The sequence below is a fragment of the Dermacentor silvarum genome, chromosome 7, assembly GCF_013339745.2.
Source record: "Dermacentor silvarum isolate Dsil-2018 chromosome 7, BIME_Dsil_1.4, whole genome shotgun sequence".
Lineage (NCBI taxonomy): Eukaryota > Metazoa > Arthropoda > Arachnida > Ixodida > Ixodidae > Dermacentor > Dermacentor silvarum.
The window spans coordinates 26,208,927-26,228,787 of record NC_051160.1 but is presented as its reverse complement, the minus strand read 5'-3'; the positions used below and the strand labels follow the sequence as shown (position 1 = coordinate 26,228,787).

General features: G+C 49.0%; 2 protein-coding genes across 14 annotated transcripts in view; both read right to left on the bottom strand.

Moving 5' to 3' along the window:
- The window catches only part of LOC119457783 (MAP/microtubule affinity-regulating kinase 3), a 171,240-nt gene that overhangs the window by 127,497 nt on the left and 23,882 nt on the right, over window positions 1–19,861 (bottom strand). The gene's annotated exons all lie outside the window — the stretch shown is intronic.
- Window positions 17,360–19,105, bottom strand: LOC119457785 (uncharacterized). Its single transcript, XM_049670458.1, has one exon. The coding sequence runs from the start codon at window positions 18,959–18,961 to the stop codon at window positions 18,380–18,382; it is 582 nt and encodes a 193-aa protein (XP_049526415.1). The 5' UTR covers window positions 18,962–19,105; the 3' UTR covers window positions 17,360–18,379.

Genomic DNA, 19,861 nt, shown 5'->3' with positions numbered 1-19,861 from the left:
ATGCCTCTCTCTTCCCCCCCCCCCCCCCCACACACACACACACGAAGCTCCTCCGGACAACACCCTCGCCTTCGGTGCTCGCCTCCTCGAAGAGCCTGTCTTCATGTTCCCTCCCCTTGTTGCGTGCAGCAGCCCCCGTCCAACTCTTCTCCTCTTCGTTGTCGTCATTCGGCGTCTTTATTTTATTTTTTTGCCCCCCCCCCCCCCCCCTCCTTACCGTAGCTGGTAGTACCGAAAGTGACAGGCATCATTCTCTCCACCTGTGATTTCTTTCTTTTTTTATTATTATTACTTTCTTTCTTTGCCCTCGCTTTTCGAGACAGCTGGTGGTTCTTTGACCTTTTCCCGGAGAGGACTGTCTTCCTTTCTTTTTCGCACCGTGAGCCAGAGCTAGGCACTAACACCGTAATTGCGAGACGAATGAGAAAAAAAAAAGCTATTCAGAGAGAGAGAGAAAAAAATTAAAAAGACAGAGAGACGGAATTATTTGTCGAACGAAAGGAGGCACGAAAGACAGAAAAGAATCGACGGATATTCAAGGATTCTGCAGAAGTACGAGGGCACTAACCTACTACCTACTGGCTATTGATCACGATTTTGTCTTTTCTTCTTAACGACCACGCGGTTTTCCATGCGGCACATTACGGTTTTATCAATAAATATGTGCAGTCCTTCAAGAAGCCGCGTAAGCGGCCTGTGGAGCTTACCGTTCAACCCACCAGTGCAGAACGTCTGCTGTGCGTCCGTGCGTGTGTGTGTGTGTGTGTGTGTGTGTGTGTGTGTGTGTGTGTGTGTGTGTGTGTGTGTGTGTGTGTGTGTGTGTGTGTGTGTGTGTGTGTGTGTGTGTGTGTGTGTGTGTGTGTGTGTGTGTGTGTGTGTGTGTGTGTGTGTGTGTGTGTGTGTGTGTGTGTGTGTGTGTGTGTGTGTGTGTGTGTGTGTGTGTGTGTGTGTGTGTGTGTGTGTGTGTGTGTGTGTGTGTGTGTGTTTGTGTGTTTGTGCGTGCGTGCGTGTTTCGTTCATTCAGGTGCACTCAAGAAAAGGAGGAGGACGAAGAGGAGAGACGCACCGAATTCGACACGAGAGAACTGACGCCGTTCCAAAACGAGGGCGCGCTCGGGGGGTAAACAATGGCAGAGAACACGGAGCGGAGCGAATATCCGATACGCGCCGCATCGGAGTACGATGAACCAGCTGATCTCGATCGCTCTCGCGTGCGAGAGCGCATATAGCTCCGTTTCGTGGAACGGCACGCCCCTTGGCACTTCCCAGACTCTTCTCTCAAAGTGATCGATTTTCTTCTCTTCCCCTCCCCCCCTCTCTCTCTCACACAGTGCAGCGATTATGGGAAAGGTGCGAGCGCGTCACCGGCGGATCGATAAGCGATGCATAATTTAGAGACGCCTACGCCCCTACGACGTCCTCTCACGGCCTCCGCCACCCGCAAACGTCCTTGTCGCCTACGACCAAAGTGGAAACTTGAGCGACAGCGTAAAAGCCGCAGGACACGAGAGGCGATTCGTGTACTTTCAGCGCGAACTTAAACGGCAACGATTCCGAAACTACTCTAATGCGTTGTTCGATCTGTTTGTGGACTCGAACTGGCTACACCACTGCGATTACACACTGCACTTCAACGTAATCACGCGTAACAGCAGCCATTCTGATCAGTTATTTACTATTTATAGCGTTTCAACTTATGCTGATGGTAGATGAAGCACATCCTCGCCTTGCCCATTCGGACTTGACAATCGTACCGTGACCCATAGAACAGCGTGACGCCTCCGAAGAGCCCGAGTTAATCTGACAAGGTCTTCCACACAGGAAAACGCTTTGCATGCTTGGCTATGCAACGCGAATACACGGCCACGGAGAAAGGGACAGTAGACATCAGTGTTGCTATTTTAGCGATTTTTATCGCTAAATTTAGCGACGTTTTTCGTCTGCATGTTTAGCGGCAAATTTTGCTATTTAGCGACCGGCAACTTTTTTTTTTTTTTTAGCGACATGACAGGACTATTTTAGAGATTTTGTCGCTAAATTTAGCGACGTTTTTCGTCTGCATGTTTAGCCACAAATTCTGATATTTAGCAACCGGCGACTCTTTTTAGCGACATGACAGGACAACTTGGCGACATTTTAGTAACTTCTAATTTAAAAAAGCCGGTTCATAAATGGGATTCTAATACACACTTATACTATTGAAAAGCGAAATGATAGGCGCGATCGAAATCGGCTGTACGGCGCGTGGGCTCAGTGATCACGATGGAGGAAGTGGTGTTTCCATTCATGAAATCCGTAAGCTGCGGTTATTTGCGCCGAAGTATACAGCCTTCACATTCTGCTCACAATTAAAAAAAAACATACATATTATTATTATTTTAATTTAGGAAACCAATCAGAATGGGTTTTACACTGCTGGTGACGTCGTTTTCCAAATGAGTTCGATTGGTGAATGTTAAGCAGGAAATTAAATTGCCAAACCTTATTGCGATAAACTTTTTGGGGAGGTTAAGAATGCAGCAGGCGAATATGAGGCCAGATAAACTGTATATAAAGGCGTACATACAGGGTGTTTCAGTTACTTTTGGGCTTCAATGCATAAAATGACGTTTTGTTAAGAAAGTAACTAGAACGCCAATGCATCTCTCCGCAAAGTTCGGGAATAAATATCTCGAAACTGGTGTCATCCTGAGAATTCGTTCCAAGCGGATCCGCCTTGCGAACTCCACGGCTAGAATTTGTAAATTGCAATATGGGCCATACGGTAATTAGTTAAAACATAATTAGTGAATTTTTGTTAATTAGTCGATTATGCATTTCATTTTTTTGTGCCAGTATTGTCCGCCTCTTTGAGTGGACCACCTCATGAACTAGAATTGTGCTATCTGCTACAGGCAACCTTTAAAATTTTTTGAAAGTGTTCGCTGAGACTTCTAATAATAATGTCAGAGCGGCTGGCCTCGTTCGTCGCGAAGCTCATGCGATTTTGAATGCACCGCGATTGTGTTTCTCACACCTTTCGGACAATAAATCAATACTCCACGGATATTTGAGGCAGATCAAGGGGCAACACCGAAGTACTTGACCTGTATACATAAAGGTCGCGTAACTGCCAAAGCCATGTTAACAACATAACCAATTTAGCAAGCGTGACGTACTTCACGTTTCACGAGCGCCGAACGCTACAGTATAAATTTGCACCAAGTGCGTTTTTGTGCTAGGAAAATCAGGCCGCGTTCTTCGGAGCTGTGCTGGATTTCTAACATGATGCATGCAAACGCGCGCAAATTTTCAGTTGTCATTAACCGTTATTCTGTAAACATTAGTAAAGTATATAAGAAGCACTCAACCCCACCCCCCAGCTGGTAAGTTCACTGTATATTACGAACGTGCAAGGTTTCGGTAGATTCGTTACGCCATGATGTAGCCTATAGTGCACTGTTCCAAAACGCCAACCTATTCAAGGTTATGCAATCGGTCTTAGCGACAATTTCAGCGACATTGATGCAAAATCTAGCGAAAATTTAGCACGCTTTTAAAATAAGTTTGTACCCTTTGGGGTTAATATATCCCTCTCCCACAACGACAATCGTCATCTGTCTTGCTCGCGTTTCCTTTCTTGAGAACTCTGCGCTGGCTACTTTCCTGTCGATAATGCTATATGTCACGCTGATAATGCGCATGCGCGGTTCGTGTCCGGGAAGTATACCGGGCGCGCAGCGTTAGAGAAAGGAAATGCGGGCAAGATAGACGACGATTATGGTTGTGAGACAAGATGAACCCTAATGGGCCGATGCAATTTTTTTTTAGAGTACAACCTCTCCTGTCTCAGTATAGCCACACTCGAAAAAATAAGTTGGCAACACTGCTAGACATGCACGTCATGGATGCATATGTCACAAGGATTTGATGTACAGCTGCTGCGGGAAAAAAGTAGCAAAAGTGGCCGATGACCGGAGCAGGGAAATTGCGGTACGCGGCGCTTTTGTTCCCATGCCCACTGGTACCTAAAGTGCCACATGATTCATGTTTCAGAGAGAGGGTGCCTGGCATTCTCGTTTTCGGCGTGCTAGGGCACAAGAGCGTCGCGTGCCGCAATTTATCCGATCGGGTGATCGGTCACTTGTGCTAATATTTTTCCGCTGCAGCTGCTGCTACATGTCTCCACGTGTTCTTTTCGTGGTTAACAGTGGAATTGAACAACTGACGCTGCTGCATGGGGCCATAGTTTCGACAAAGAAACTTGTCTTCATCCGGCCGCTACAGGAAGGGAATTAAACACCTCACCAACACCGTGCAATTCGGCTAAAGTTTGTGGCACGCGTGAGCCTACCAGAAAAAAAAAAAGTCACAGGCCTGCGCGGCGCCACGCAGGACAGTCACAGCGTAAGCTGTAGAGCGGCTCAAGAGTAGCTCCAATTTCGGCACCACGCACAACAGGTCTTCGCGGCATGTCTCTTCGCCTCGTTTTGACGAGAACGATCTGAACTGTCCGCCCGGCGTCGACGGCGAGCTGCGGCTTGTAATGCTCTCTGCACAGCAGTCTACTGAGCCCGATGATGGCTGGTTGTAGCCGCGCACGTAGCTCTACGATTCGCTTCTTCAGATGCGGTTCGTACCTTGCGAGGAGACGGCATAACGTGTACCGAAGAAGTATCCGGAATACGTGGCGCACAACTCACATCCCTTGACCTGTGGCACGGTACGTTGTTTGTTGATGATGATGATGATTGTTTACTGGAATCTTCAAAACAGGCTGGTGACAAATAGTCACCTAGCCTGCTTGAGTTAACCAGGTCCAGTTACATGCAGCATACAACTGCTATATGCAACTTACATGTCGGGCACGCTGCGTTTGCAGGCACCTTAACTAGATGGAGCCGCCATACTGGCGGAGGCTCGGGATCGCGTTGATTGCGCGCCTCGTCTGAATCGCATCTCGTCTGCGCCTGCGCGCCTGCATAGGGCGCGTTTATAAGGCATTTTTCCGCTGCCTGTGGTAAATTCGGTAAGGTATCCGACTCCCGCGCAGCGGGCCTGGGTTCGATCCCGGCGGGGACCGGGTACTTTTTTCGCATTTCCGGCGATAGCGGTTACGGTCACCAGCGGCGGCGGCGGCGGACACCATCGCGCGAACCGAAACGGCTATTGGAATGAACCCATAACAGCTTACGCTGTAAAAAGGAACGAGCGGAAGGGCGCGCTCCTGCAGTCTCCGCTTCTGATCGCGTTCCCCGCCACACCGTCTGTTTCACGGAAGGATTAGGAGCGTACATTGGGCGAGGCCTCCTAGTTCCTCCCTCCAGTTGGACACGCAACCAGCTCTCGCCACTGACTGGCTGACACGAAGCCAACTATAGCCTTCGCTGTACACTATAGCCACCATAGCTGTACCCCACGGAGTGCGTTACAGCTATGAGATACGTATGAGACAAGTACAGCTATGACAGCTATGACACACGTCTTAGTGAGGCTTCCAGGGTTCCAACGTAGTCCCTTAGCCAGCGCATCTGCCCTGTTCAGTTGTGCCACGGTGTATGCGCCGCAGTAGCGCACCCAAATCTCTGCCGGGGGGGGGGGGGGGGGGGACAGTTTGCCAATACCACCTAAACAGCACTAATTTCAATTTCTTCACGGGAAATTGTCCAAAAATGCACTTTTTGCGTACTGGCAGGCGATTACGCCTCTTACATCTTAGTTGCAGTACTCAAAGGCGCAAGGAAAGAAAAGGGGTTATACAAAAGGATGGGTTAACTCAGCCTCAGGGGGGGGGGGGGGGTTACAACCCCCGAAACCCTCCCCGTCGGTGCGCCACTGATGCGCCGCTGTTCGCCGTGTTGATATATAGTGGATATATTGGCGGTGTTCTCGCCTGCACACTGCACATAAGTAACTTCACACGGTTGGTGAGCGCGACGCCCGGCGGTGCGTCAGCCGTCGTGTGTTCCAGAAACACACCCTCCCGCATGCAGCTGCAGGTGCCGCGGAGACCGACCGACCGACCAACCAAACCTTGCGCCCTGGTCATTATTGCGTATACGCCCAGCGCAGGACGACGGCGCGGCCGCCGGTCGACGACGACAACGACGCAAGCATGCACGCGTGACACAGTCACGATTGAGTGCCGCAACCAGAGAGAGAGAGAGAGAGAAAGGGCCATCATCAGGGTCCGCCCCGGTCCATCAACGCCGCCCCTGCGTCGTGAATTCCATTCTCTCTGCGGGGCCCTGTTCTACCACATCTGCCGGTCGGCCGAGCGCGAAAAGCGGAGACGGGCGCGAAGCTATATTAAAACAAAAAAGAAAGAAAGTAGAAGAAGAGAAGAAAAAGTGATGATGCACAAAAAAAAAAAGAAAGACTGCATCGGTGATGATGCACCACGACTCACGTACATTGCGGGGGAGGGCGGGTTGGCGCGTCCGAAGAACGCGCATGCGAGCGCGACGGCGCCGCAACGGACAGTCAAATCCGGTCGCGAATTAAGCGCGTACTGGGGAGCGCGAATAATAATATTTTGTTGAGACCGAATTCGACTACGAATCGAATAGTGCCGGGAGCAGCCCAAAAGCGAATCGAAACGAATATACTTGAAAAGTAGTTTCCGAATAATGAACAGCCGTTTTCCCTGTTAATACAAAACGATAGTCACATCTATACAGTAAAGAGTCGAACCCGGATATATCGAACCCGCATATAACGAATGATTGCGTATAACGAACAGCAGTAAGATCCCCTTGAATACTTTTGTATAACATTTTTACTTTACTTGTCGAATGACCTATATATCTTTTTTGTGATCCCCTTCAGATTCGATATATCCGGGTTCCACTGTATTCACAACGTTAGCAAGCTTCAGCAATTGCATCGCAAATTATACGAAGCGTTCTTTCTGAAGAGCACGTGCAGAGCATCACGAATAAGCAACCTACGAGTATAGTTCACGTATTCTCGGAACTATATACGGTGAGAGCGGATGATAGCGGTTTCGCCTGAGAAGTCCGACTCCCTGGTCGACGTATACAAATAGCGTGCTCCACTACTTATAACTTCTCATGTCTACTATGGCCGCCGGTATACCACGGCCGCCGGGATGAAATTTAGTGCACTTTTGCACCAATTTTATATACATTAACGCCCTCAGTTGACTATCTATAAAGTATTCGAAAATTACTCGAAAATTATTCGTATTTACAAAAAATAAAAGTTATTTGATTCGAAGACCCAATCGAATACCCGCCGAGGTGGCTCAGTCAGCTAAGGCGTTGCGCTGCTGAGCACGAGGTCGCGGGATCGAATCCCAGCCCCGGCGGCCGCATTTCGATGGAGGCGAAATGCAAAAACGCCCGTGTGCTTGCGTTGTAGTGCACGTTAAAGAACCCCAGGTGGTCAAAATTATTCCGGAGCCCTCCGCCCTCCACTACGGCATGCCTCATAATCAGAACTGGTTTTGGCACGTAAAACCCCAGCGCGTAAACAGCTTGTTTACGAGTGGGCAACCAGCGCTGAAGCTTCGTGTGTCCGACAGCAGCACCGCATACCGCACAGCCTAACATGCGGAGGATCGAAACAGCTAGTTTTCAGTAGGAGAGGCTGCGAATTAGCGTTTATTCTATCTATATCTATAGCGTCACCAAACTCACAGCTCATCTCAATGAGGCACGTACTTGTGTGCCCAGCATCTGAACTGATTGGGCACCAGTGTTCTGTATATAGTACAGTGTGGATCAGACTTGTATAGCCTTGCCCAATCGGCTGATTTGATCGCCATGCAATTTTTTTTGCAATATCGTAAGTGCAATAATCGTAAGTGTACACTGCAGCGCGAAGGTAAATTAAACAAGCCACCCAAATCAGCCACCCTGCTAAGGTGCAAGCATTGTCGACTCCGCATGCTCGGTCCATGTTCTATAAGAAGAAGAAAAAAGAAATTCCAGTAGGCGACCCTAATCTTTACTTAGGCGTCTCTTAGTGGCGCTCGCACCTTGGCCTTGGTACCAAGTTCTGTGATTTGGTGTGCTGCCAATCACTGATTTCTAATTAATTCTAATTATTCCAGACACCTCAGTAGCTAAACTTGTAACTAAACTTACGCTCTGATATCGTATCTATAATGAAACCCACTGAATTTGGTACATGTACTGTTTTCTTTCCTTCTTTTCTCAATTTCGTCCCCGGTAGTCTCAGGAGGTGAACCGGAAGTGCTGCGCAAGAAACAAGAGCGTCACTCGATGTTCGTGCCACTAAAAGAATTAAAAATCCAGCAGCTAATACAGCTATGGGGAACTGAAGCGGACGCACGCACAATCTGAAGTATACCCGGTCATGCGACCACCCTACATAAGACAGACAAGTGCGATTCACACACTACATGGCAGCGCTAGTTGCCCGCGTACACGGAATTCAACATGTAGAGCACTTACTTTCAGTCATGCCTCGAGGAAGTCCACGCTGAGGCGGCCAGCGCGGTAATACACAACAGGTGATCACGTGCACGAGTTGAGTTAGATGATCTACGCACTTCGCCGTATAAGCGTCGTTTATAAAGGCACTTAGTCGGTGCTGACCAAACACGACGACGACGACGACCAAAATTAAGGTGCTTATGCTGCAGTCCTGTCCTACAGAAGTTACAGTCGCGAGTGAATACGTTGTTATGTACGGGAATTCACAGCGCGTCACTCTGCCAGATTTACCAGAGAGTGCTCATCTGTTCCCTCGTAACGTCACGCTGAAGAATATCCACGCGGAGGTGTATAGATAAAGATATTCTCGAGTATATACTGCATGTATCACAACACCACTTTTTTGCTTCCAGAGACAGCCGCGATCACCACCATTCAAAGCGCGGGATTTGACCGTGCCGGGAAACACAAGCCTCAACCAGCCGTTTGGCGTTACCATTAAAAAGAAACGATACAGCATAGAATTAAGGTTTGTACCATACCCAAAGGCAACGCACAGGCTATGGATTTGCCACTGCATACTCGGGAATAATTTCGACCAGCTGTGGTTCCTTAACGTGCACACAATGCGCGGTATACACGAGCGTTTCTTTTTTTTTTTTTTTCGTTTTTTTTTTTCGTTCCTATGGGAATGCAACCATCGCGATCTTGAACCGAACCCATGACCTTCTGCTCAACAGGATGACGGCACACAGTCACTAAGCCACGCTGCTAGCAGCTACTACACAACTGCAGGAGTTCGGGACTACATGCGGAATACTTCGTTGCATGCAGACCCATGTGAAAGACCAATACCACTCCGTTTCACAATTAAGTATGCGACATTGAAGTATAGAGTGTATAATCAACAAATCGTGTTTTAACTAAACAGGAGCGATGATGTCGTGCCAAATATGTGTACGTCATTTTTCGTGTGTCGCTGCGCGTCACACGGCATCGTCTGCTGACGTCCCAAAAACCGTTAAGAACGCCAGTGGTCGCCTCGTACAGTCCCCGCTTATTCCCGCTTCAGTGGTAAGTTATAGCGAAACAAATCTACATTCATCCAGCATAGGCTGCAGGAGACTGAAAACTGACAACGGACGCTAGAGGCTAAATTTCAGTTTACTGCAGCAAAACTCCTTGTTTGGGCTTATTTTTGAGACTTGGGGAAGTATTCTGTAAGGGTCCACCTAGTGGACATGTCCATTTCGTCTGCTGCTGAAGTGCTGATTGGCTGGGCTGAAGTGCGCTCCAACAGGAGCCAGGCACCGTGCACAGCCAATCAGCACTTCAACTGCAGACGAAATGGACATGTACACTAGGTGGACCCTTACGGAATACCTCCCCTGGTGTCCTCATGCCATATAAATAGCAGATCGCACAAAGCGCCAGTACCAACCGACATTTATTCGAAGCAGAATAATAATTTGTACGCGAATTATCTGTCTGCTTAGAATAAAGTTCAGTCAGTAATGATGCTTCTCCGTGCACGTCTGTGATGTATATAATTTCGAGCCCTATCTACTATGGCGTCAGTTTACATAATCTATCTTTGAGAAGTATGTCTTTTGGGACGCATTCCCATACATATGGTGTCTATTCGGGGTATCGGTTCGCAGTCATCTCGTAGTATTTCGATCACTAGTCGAAAATCGACACAAAGTCGGATTGTGTTGTCCGGCTTCTTTTTTTAACCCCCGACGATTGTTGAATGTGACTCGTACTTCTCGATAATTCCTCGTTGAAGCATTTCTTTTTATTTCACGCGACCACCGTCAGGATGCTCAAAGATGCTCGCTTCGCGAATAAAAAAAAAAAGAAGAAAAAAAAAGAACTGAAAAAGAAAGAAAGAAAAGAAAATTGCTCAAAATGGGACGCGTTACGTTTTCCGAACACCATGCGGCCTTCTTTCGAGAAAGAAGAGGAACAAGAGAGAAAGCGATCGAATGTCAACGTTGCCATGACAGAGGTTCATCATCATCATCATGGTCAACGTTGCATATCGGCGATCGCCCTTCACCGCACATTATCGGCGTTGTAATTGCCACGAACAGGGCGAGAGACGCGGCCGCAAGGTACTATACGATCTCGAGGCACAACACCGCCGATGACGCCGGACCCTTATCTCGAACCCATCTCGTCTATACGCTACCGGGGTGTTTCATAAAGCACCGGTGCGAGCACCACCCTCTATCATGGACCACGAATACGAGCGCTATACCGCGGCGGCGGCTTGGATGGAAGATTGCGATCACAATGTCCGGGAGAGGGAGAGACTCTGCTGCAGATTCACTAGAGAACGGATCAGTGATGGACAAGCTATATATATATATATATATATATATATATATATATATATATATATATATATATATATATATATACAGGCGCCAGCTCAGGGTGCCCAAAAATTTTATTGTCATGGTGAGTAAAAAACTGTGCAGGCATTATTCTACGGGCAATTCGTAGACAAATTCTTTTTTTAAGGGACGGGGCCGGGGCGTGCATAGTTTTATAGGCGCCCGAAATGACTAAGAGCGTATTACAAGAGCACAATTTCACACGCTGCTTTTATATACAGGCGCAGGGATTATGCAGCCTTACGCTTTAAATCAATTGCGTACACAATCAACCGGAAAAAAGTTTTAGGACCGCGGGATCAAAGAAAACGGTGAATATCCGAGCTGTTTTGTGACTGTAGCCAGTGAAACCTTACAGCGTACATGTTGTTCACAGTGTTGTTCATGTTATAGTGCAGGCTGGAAACGAAAACACCAAGTTGTGCTCCCAGGCTGCGGAGATAACCAGCGGGGTCCGTTAACTTTTGCGGTTGACTGTATACATGACGTGCTCTATATTACGCGCAGACAAACAAGAAAGAAAAACATGGAGGCGTACAAACCGCTCTATACATAAAATGCCTACGCCCAAACTATATCCAGGAAGGGACGAGCTACCGCGGTTAACTGCGACACAACGCCGTCTCCGCAACGCCGTCTCTGCCTTTCGCAGTGCTGCGCGGTATTAGAATGAGAGAGAACCCGCCGAGCTTGCAAGGCGCGCGTCACTTAAAACAGAGCCGGTACTCGGCGAGCGGTCTTTCCCCGGCGATGATGACGACGAGGACGACCACGACAACGTCTCGGGAGAGACACAGCGACGCGTCCAGTCCGGCGAGCGTGCACCGGGCGGCCCGGCCTCATTGAGGACGCATGACTCACGGCCGCCGCCTAAAAGCCAGACGGGAGCGGAAAAAAAAAAAACGAACAAAAGTACAAGAGAAAGAACGGAGCCGCAACAATCGCCAGTGCACGCGCCTATTCCTCCGCAGCAAGGCGGCAGCAGTGAGCTAGCTGTCTGCGCACAACGCATGGACCGGCACACGTACGCCATAGAGAGACGGGCGTAACCGTAGAGACACACGCTTTCCGAGCCGAGAGAAGGAAGTCGAGTCGATGGTCGGGGGGCTCATTGTGAAACTCGCGCGAACGGCGTTTGTTCGCGCAAGCGTGCATATAGCGTATAATAATGCTTCGGCGAACAGTAGCCCCGATCACAATCGCCGGACGACGACGTCGGTGCATGGCGCGATGCCGCGGAGAACCACACGCAACGCGCAATATACGCGGGGGAGCAGGACGACTCTCGTGAAGCGTGGCTGCGCCACAGTGGCCGCCAGTTGTTTTGGCGCATGCCGGCCGGCAGCGTATGTGCGTATTTAAGGACGAACAACCGGTGAACGAACAGCGCGTACACAGCGTTATAACGTTGCTCGTCGTCGGCGCTGCATGCACGCAGAGCTCCGTGTTTGCAGCGCACGCCGAGCTATAGCTTGCAAACGCAACGGAGGCGAATTGATGGGGGAGAGAGAGAAAGTTGCAGCGCGCGCGGAGTCGTGGTTATAGTTTCGGTGAAAGCTGCGGCCCATAAGGAAAAAGTGGACTTCCTCCACAAAGTGCGGCGGCGGCGCGATTTGGCCTCGTTTATAGCCCCACCGCGCGCGGCTGAGCTGCTGAAGAACACGGGGTGATACGCGCGAGTTCGGGACGAACGAAACGAACGCTGCTGGCGTAGCAGCGGCTGTCGACCCGTTTTTAGACGCACCGATCGAGATTTTTCTTCTTTCTTTCTTCTTTCTTTCTTTTACCGCGAAGGTGACGTCGCAGTTGTGTGTCTAACGAATCAGCGTCATACGAGATAGGAAGGACGAGACAGACGTCGCAGCTGGGCCACGTAATGAGTCCGCTTATACGCGTTATAAGAGGATATAATTAACCAAAAGGGGGAGAGGAATAAAAAAAGAAAAGCTCGAATGAGCACCGGAGGGACAGTGTTAACGCGGTATATCGAAAGGAAAAAAAAAAAGACAGCAAAAAATTATGACATTGATATTATATATAGGCAGCCTGAGTTAGAGAAGTCAGGCAATATAGTCAATATCTTCTATTTAGCTCAGACAGCGTTATATATGTAGGGCGTGCGGAGCGAAAGGTAAAGGTAACCCGTGGTTCATTAACCTCACGTTAAGAAGCAAGCCTGCCCCCTTTCGGCCACGTGCGCAAGTTACGCCGGCCAATCAGATGTACGATAGTCAATCTATATAAACGCGTCATTGCCAAACTCATTTCTCCTCTCTTCCGTGGCTGGCCTCAGTGATCGCTGACGACAACGTGTTATAAGACTGCCTCCAGTAAAAACTTGTCACGAGGACTGGGAGTACAGTGTGTCAAACCGACTATATACAGCTTCCATTCCTTAGTACAGCAGCCCTGTATACTTCTCAATTAGTACTGATTACCGCACGAACCGTGAGAAGGCTGTGGGTTAATGGACTCGCGACTGGCCGCAACCACTTGTCCTAACACACCGTCTCTTCACTTCATTAGGAATATGAAGGTAGAGTCAAATTTAAAACTCCTTACAAAACGTATAAAGCTTAAAACTCCAAAACTAAAAAAAAAAAAAACATATTAGCTATCGAAACTTACGTGAGAAACATTTTAGAATTGCCGAAAAAGGATTTTCTGAAAAGTATTTAACCAAACCAATGAAGAAATTTCATGTACAAAAGGATAGAGATTCGGCCTAAATGCAGGGATAATGACTAGATATTAATGATTAGGTAATGATTAGAAAAAAAAGATAATTTCACGTGTGCTTTCCTTAGCTTAATATACAGTGTCTGCCGACTTCACAGTGGCCGTTACTTGGCTAAATTACGAGCTCCCCAGTCCCGCTCATTCCTCTTCCGCACCGGGTCACGTGTTATATACACCCTGCAGGGGCATTCCGATGTTCAGCGGCAGCATATAAGAGCAGTCATCGGAAACCGGCGCCACAACGGACAGAGTATACGTGTGAAATTTGCACCGCCCATTAAACAAGAGAAATGTCGACGAACCCACAGAGCAGTAATCGTTAGAGTCGCGGACAAAATTTGTTAACGCTTGTACAGAAATGTTAATTCACATTCTCGAAACATCTCAACTGAACGCATTCTGCAAGCGGTAACACGGATTACTCAAATCCCCAATATTCACGCATGCAAAAATCAATTCGCACAGACACGGGGACTATTCTAATCGACCTCGTTCTGTTATCGTGGTATAGATATATATCACCAGAGCTACTGCCAAGCTTGATCAAACGCAGATTTTTCGCGGCTCCAGATATCCCCCGGCCGTGCATACAGGCTATATAGTCAGCAGCTACCGATTGCCTAAAAGTCGGCGCATGCGCAGCAGTCGCGAGCCACAATAGAGGTAGAACGAAAAAAAAAAAAAAAAAAAAAAACTAACAAACCGCTGTTTACGAGTTGGCGCGAGCGTTTTTACGCTTCGGCTGTTGAGAAACGCGCGCCGACAACAATAATACTTGCTGTATACGCGCACGTGCGCGTACAACGGAGAGAAAACCAAAACTTTTCCGGCCCACTTTCCGTTGAGAAGCCTTTTTCTTTTTCCACGTAGCCATGGCAACACGGAAGAATAAGAAGCGTGAACGAAAGCGACGAGCTAGCGGCGCGGCGCTAAGCCGTAAACAAAGCTGACAGCTGCCGCCTTGAAGAGACCGCCAGAAGTGAGCTCGTCGGGTAAAAAGGCGTCGGTGACAGCGATGCGCATGCAGGGGAGGCGGAATAGGCAGAGGATGCTGGGGTGTAGGGGGGCGTGGTGGTTTCTTAGCCGCGAGCTCTAAGAGGGGGAGGGGGGCTTGCAACACACGCACACACACCTGCGCGTAGGCCACCACGCCAAGCCGAGCCCCGACGCGCACACGTTTCCGCGTCTTGCGTTGCGCAGTTGAGGGGACGTTCGAGTGTATCATCGTAAACCACAAAGAGCTCGTGAAGAGGAGTCCGCAATGCAGACAAATGGCTCAGAGAAGAGAGAGAGAGAGGGAGAGGACGCATGGAGTAAACGGCAAGTCGTTTATACGAGTGCGCGCTGACGAAACCAGGAACAGTGTGTGCCAAGCCGAGGAGAGGAGTCAGTGCGCGTGTTGGAACAAATTAGCGAGCCGAAACAAACAAACAATTCGATCGTCGTCAAAAAGAAAAAGAAAGAAAGAAAAACGGTGAAACGAAAGAGACGAGAGTTGAAAGACGCAGCGTGACGCCCGAGCCGCTTTCTCCTACACAGTGCGTCACGCGTTCTATACGACGTTTCCCATACGTCACGACGTTGGCGCAACCCGAGGGCGACCAGCCAGCGCGTTTCGCTGGTCGTCCCCCAAGAATGCAAAGCGCTAGTTAAGAAGAGCAGCAGTTGTAGAGACGTTCCTATAACGTTCAGCTATAGACAACCAGCCGGAAACAAAATTAACAGGAGGTTTTAAGCGTGTTGCATACTAGCTCACAGCGTGATATGAGTGAGAAATAAAAAAAGAAAGAAAAAGAAGAAGAAAGAATGAACGAAAGAAAGAAAGACGAAGTACGCAGGCCGGTAATTACACTCCTTGCAGGGTAAGATGGAAGCGGCCTAATAGCATTAGCGCAAAGGCAGGACATGACACACATATATACAGGCGGACATTTGTTTTGCACTTACGCTACTCTTGCGCTGGGGATGGCGGAGATATACGTGTGAAAGGCCGAGGAATTGCCTATAGTGATCGAACTATAGAACATGCACTTCTAGCCCCCTTGACACGTAATCAGACCACTGCTGCGCATCTCATTATTTGCGCCCTTCGCTTTAATGATGCCGATTTTCACAGTGGACGCGGGAAAACTAGTCTACCAATGCTTGCTGCCGAAGTAAACAGAAGGTAACAAAAATACAGCATAGTATATAGCTCTACGTAACGGGAAGCTATTCGTGCATAAACATTCTTCCAACAACCTAACCGCTATAGCCTGCATGGGATGCCCTCAATTCGGACGATTGGTCTAAAAACGTTTCCTGTGGCATTTACCGCAACGTCCACAAGAAGTCTACTACATGCAGCAATACATCAGATGCCGATAACTGTTTAGCAAGATAACAACAAAGGATGCAGCGCGAGACGAAGCTCTACATTGCTGTCCACTGGGATACGCGTACGCCTGCGTGATAGTTATATAGTCAAGTTCTTACCTGCTAACCTGTTTAAGTCGGGTAACGTGAGCAAAAGTATACGGACCCCACAGGGTCACCGAAAAAAGAAAAAAAAAACTGAATTTATTCGACATTAACATGCATAAACTGCAATTGACGAGTTTACTGGAAATTTCGCAATGCCAAGTTTGAACTGCAGTCTTTTAACTTCAAGTTACACTCACATGGCAGAGGAGAAAATCCGCGTTATCGCGCTCTCTGGTGCGTAAACTTTTGCTCACGGGTGGACACTGCAGTAAACCTTCTAAGCGGTGTAATGAACTTGTGAACAAGCTGCGCAAACTCTCAATTGCGACTCACTGCGCACGCGTAATAACCTGGACGGCTGAACGTCATGTAATTACCTTTCGTGTCCTTGTTCGGGAGTCAGCGTGTGCACAGCTTAGTGGCCGATTTCGATGTGGCAAATGACCGCGCCAAGCCGTAGAAACGCCTTTACAAGCTATCGCTGTATAAACAAACCGTAGCCATTACGAGAACGGCTCAAACTTCGTCGTGGTTGGTGTGAGAACATGCTTAAGCAATAAGAACAGCACGAAGACAAGACTCGAGGACGTACCGAAGTGTCGGTGTCGTGCCCCCCTCTCGTCCTCGAGACCAGTCTCCACGCTGTCCTTCATAAGATTATTATCGCTATTGCAGGACGTCTACAGGACGTCTTCGTAAGCGCTGAATTAACTCTTCCTGGATAACGAATGTTAAAGGAGCCCGAAGACGCTACCTGTCCGTCAAGGACATTTTTATCGCCATAGGACATGGTCTGGACGATTCGGTGACCACGCGACTAATGTTTGGAGACGCCGAGACGATTGCATCACTGTATTCTCATTTTTGTCACCGTAGGCGAAAAAAAAAAATAGCAGTTCAGAAGTATACCGTTTCGACAACCTGACTGCAGACCTTTCAATTCCTGGCATTAGTTCTCCGGAAGCCTCCTCTCTTGGACGCTGTGATAATGATGCTCGCGTGGCCGTATAAAGAAATTTATACCCGTTTCAACGCGATCTTCTAGGTAAATTCTTAGCACGTTATCCTACTTTACCCTTCTCGAATTGATTCCGCTACATTCCGGTCAGAGCAAGATGTGTTCTTCAATTCCACGCAACCCTCTGCCGCCAATTCAATATAATGCGTCTATACCCGCCATCAGCCGAAGGTAACCAATTAAACCAAACCAAACCACCTGCGGAGGCCACGCCCACAGCCTCGTCTCACTCACGCATTCACGAAGACAGCTCACCCGTCCTGTGTCCTTCTATACCTATGTGTCATCGGTTGTTTTTCGCGCTGACCAATAAGTACATGCACATGCGCCTCGAATGTCAATAACAAAGGTGCTGGGAGCGACAACAGCTCAGGGCGGAGCCGTCTACTCAGCTATCGCGGTGGTTCGAAGCCGGCTTTTAAGTGCGAGAACACTTGCTAATTTTAAGCACGCGCAGCCAGACCGCACCCAAGAGAAAACGCCGCGAATGGCAACACCGACGAAACGCCGTGCATGGCCAGCGTTTCTCTTGGAAGCCTCGCAAACGAATACAGATTGCACAGCTCTCGAAGCGACGATGCGTATGCAAAAAAAAAAAAAAAATCTTGGCATTTCGTATCGACTGTCGTTTTCTTTCGGGCGTGGTTTAGCGAGTACGTTGTCCATGTTAGGCACGGTGAAACAATACGCTTTAAGCTGCCCGTGTATTGAAGGACGCAAGCTCACAGCTCGGATGAAACAAAGAAGAATAAAAAAGAAAGAAATGAAAAGTAAAGGAAGGATGTATAGAAGGAATTGACAGAGGGAGAAAAGAAGAAACAGAGTCGGTAGTCCGGGTAGGCGCGGCGCGCGTGGAACGAGGACACACCGCGTGTCCCTTCTGTCCTGGTCAGGATATCCTTGACACTTACTCCTGACGTTTCAGCTGATCCTGACGTTTTAAGCTGGAAACCTTTCTCGCTTGTTTCGCACAACTACGCGCACACTCCGTTCGTTGAGATGGAACTAACTGCGCTGGAAAGCACAAACGAGAAGCAATGACAAAAGGAGACAAACCAACAAACAGGGAGAGTGTGGAAGCGTGTTGCACAGACCACTTAAGCGCCTCGACGTCCGGTAACGTTCCTAGAACCATTCCTTCGCAGTGGAGATGAGAAAAGAAAAGTAAGAAAAAAAAGAAAAGAGAGAAAAAAAGTTCGTGGACAACGTTGCAGCATCAATTTCGGCCAGGGTCCACAGCCTTCACACAACGCCCTCTCACGACCGCGCCGTCGCGATTCAAGCAAGACTCGGGAACGCCATCTCCTCCCCCTCGTCGTTCGGCGACATCATCGTGGCCGACGACAGACACCACCCTAGATGTACTGCGAAAGCCAGCGGAATCCGTCCCCGTACCCCTGCCTCCTGAGCACGCTGCACATGAACGTCTCCAGGGGCCGGACCTCCCCGAGCTCGGCCCGGGGCACGGCACCCTTTCCGGTGACCTGAGCCTGTAGGCCGAAGAAAGAGAGGAGCTCCAGCTCGCTCGCGGCTCCCGGTTTGTCGATCTTGTTGCCCAGCACGAGCACGGGACACCCGACCAGCTGCTCGTCGGCCAGCAACGCGTCCAGCTCGGCGCGCGACTCGGCGAACCGCTCGCGGTCGTCAGCGTCCACCAGGAACACGACGGCGTCCACCGCCGGGAAGTAGTCGCGCCACACCCGGCGGGCCTGCGCGTGGCCGCCCAGGTCGAACGTGGTGAAGCGGGCGTTGCCCACCCGCAGCTCCTCCGACGTGGGGTGCAGCGTGGGCACGTGCTGGGCCATGCGGTCCTCCCGCAGCCGGTGCAGCAGCGTCGTCTTGCCCGCGTTGTCCAGGCCCAGGAAGAGCAGCTTGCCGCCCTTGTGCCAGATGCCCAGGTAGGAGAGGGCGTCGCTCAGCCACTCCAGGACGAACATCTTGCTCGCTCGCCGGACGACGGTGTCGCTGAACCTTATCACGGGAAGGTGTTGTTGTTGTTGTGGGGACTAGTACGGCTCGCAAATCTTTTTTCGTTTTCCTAGGGTCACGGGCATACAGAAGCTGACAGATGGTCCGCGACGCCTTCGGCACAAACCCCCGAGACAACGACGACGACGATGATTGATGATGATGAACCTCTGTCATGGCTCGCACCCACTTAAGGGGGATAGGCCAAGAATCGAGGTTGGTTGATTGTAGTTGATTGGTCAATACAAGGTGATTATGGCTCGACCCACTATATACAGTCCACGAATCGGGCGGTATACCAGAAAAAGAAATCTAAAAAAAAAGGAATTTCGCAGATTACAGATGATGATGATAATGATCAACTATGACGTGTGCTGCCGCAAAGGGAGACGACAGGCCAGTTATCGGACGGCAGGAAGAAACGTGAGACAAAGAAATGCTTACTGTAAGGAGAGAAGTGAAAAATGCGAAACACGCCACAAAAACAAGAAAATAGCGCGTAACTTAACAAAATTATGAAAAACGTATTTAAGAATGAGGCATAAAAGACCTGCACTGGTAAGGAATTAGGATAACTTAATTACATGTGAAGTAATCAGTAAAGAGAAAAGAAGAGCGTAAAAGAAGCAAGAAATACTAAACATTAAAATAATAATCTTTCTTTTCTAAAATTTATCACGTAAAAAGATCGCATACATATATCCAATCAATCGCCCCGAGATGATGATGATGCGAATGTCGGAGTCATACGATCGAGCTGACGATGACGACCGCAGCGCGGCGGTTAATTGGTTCGCGAAACACTCCAAAATATTCATGGCGTGAAACTCGCTAAGCTTTACCTCGTTCTAAATTTCAAAGATGCATTG

Excerpts from the sequence above, each read along its gene's own strand:
- LOC119457785 (XM_049670458.1), bottom strand. The coding sequence starts at position 18,961 with ATGTTCGTCCTGGAGTGGCTGAGCGACGCCCTCTCCTACCTGGGCATC.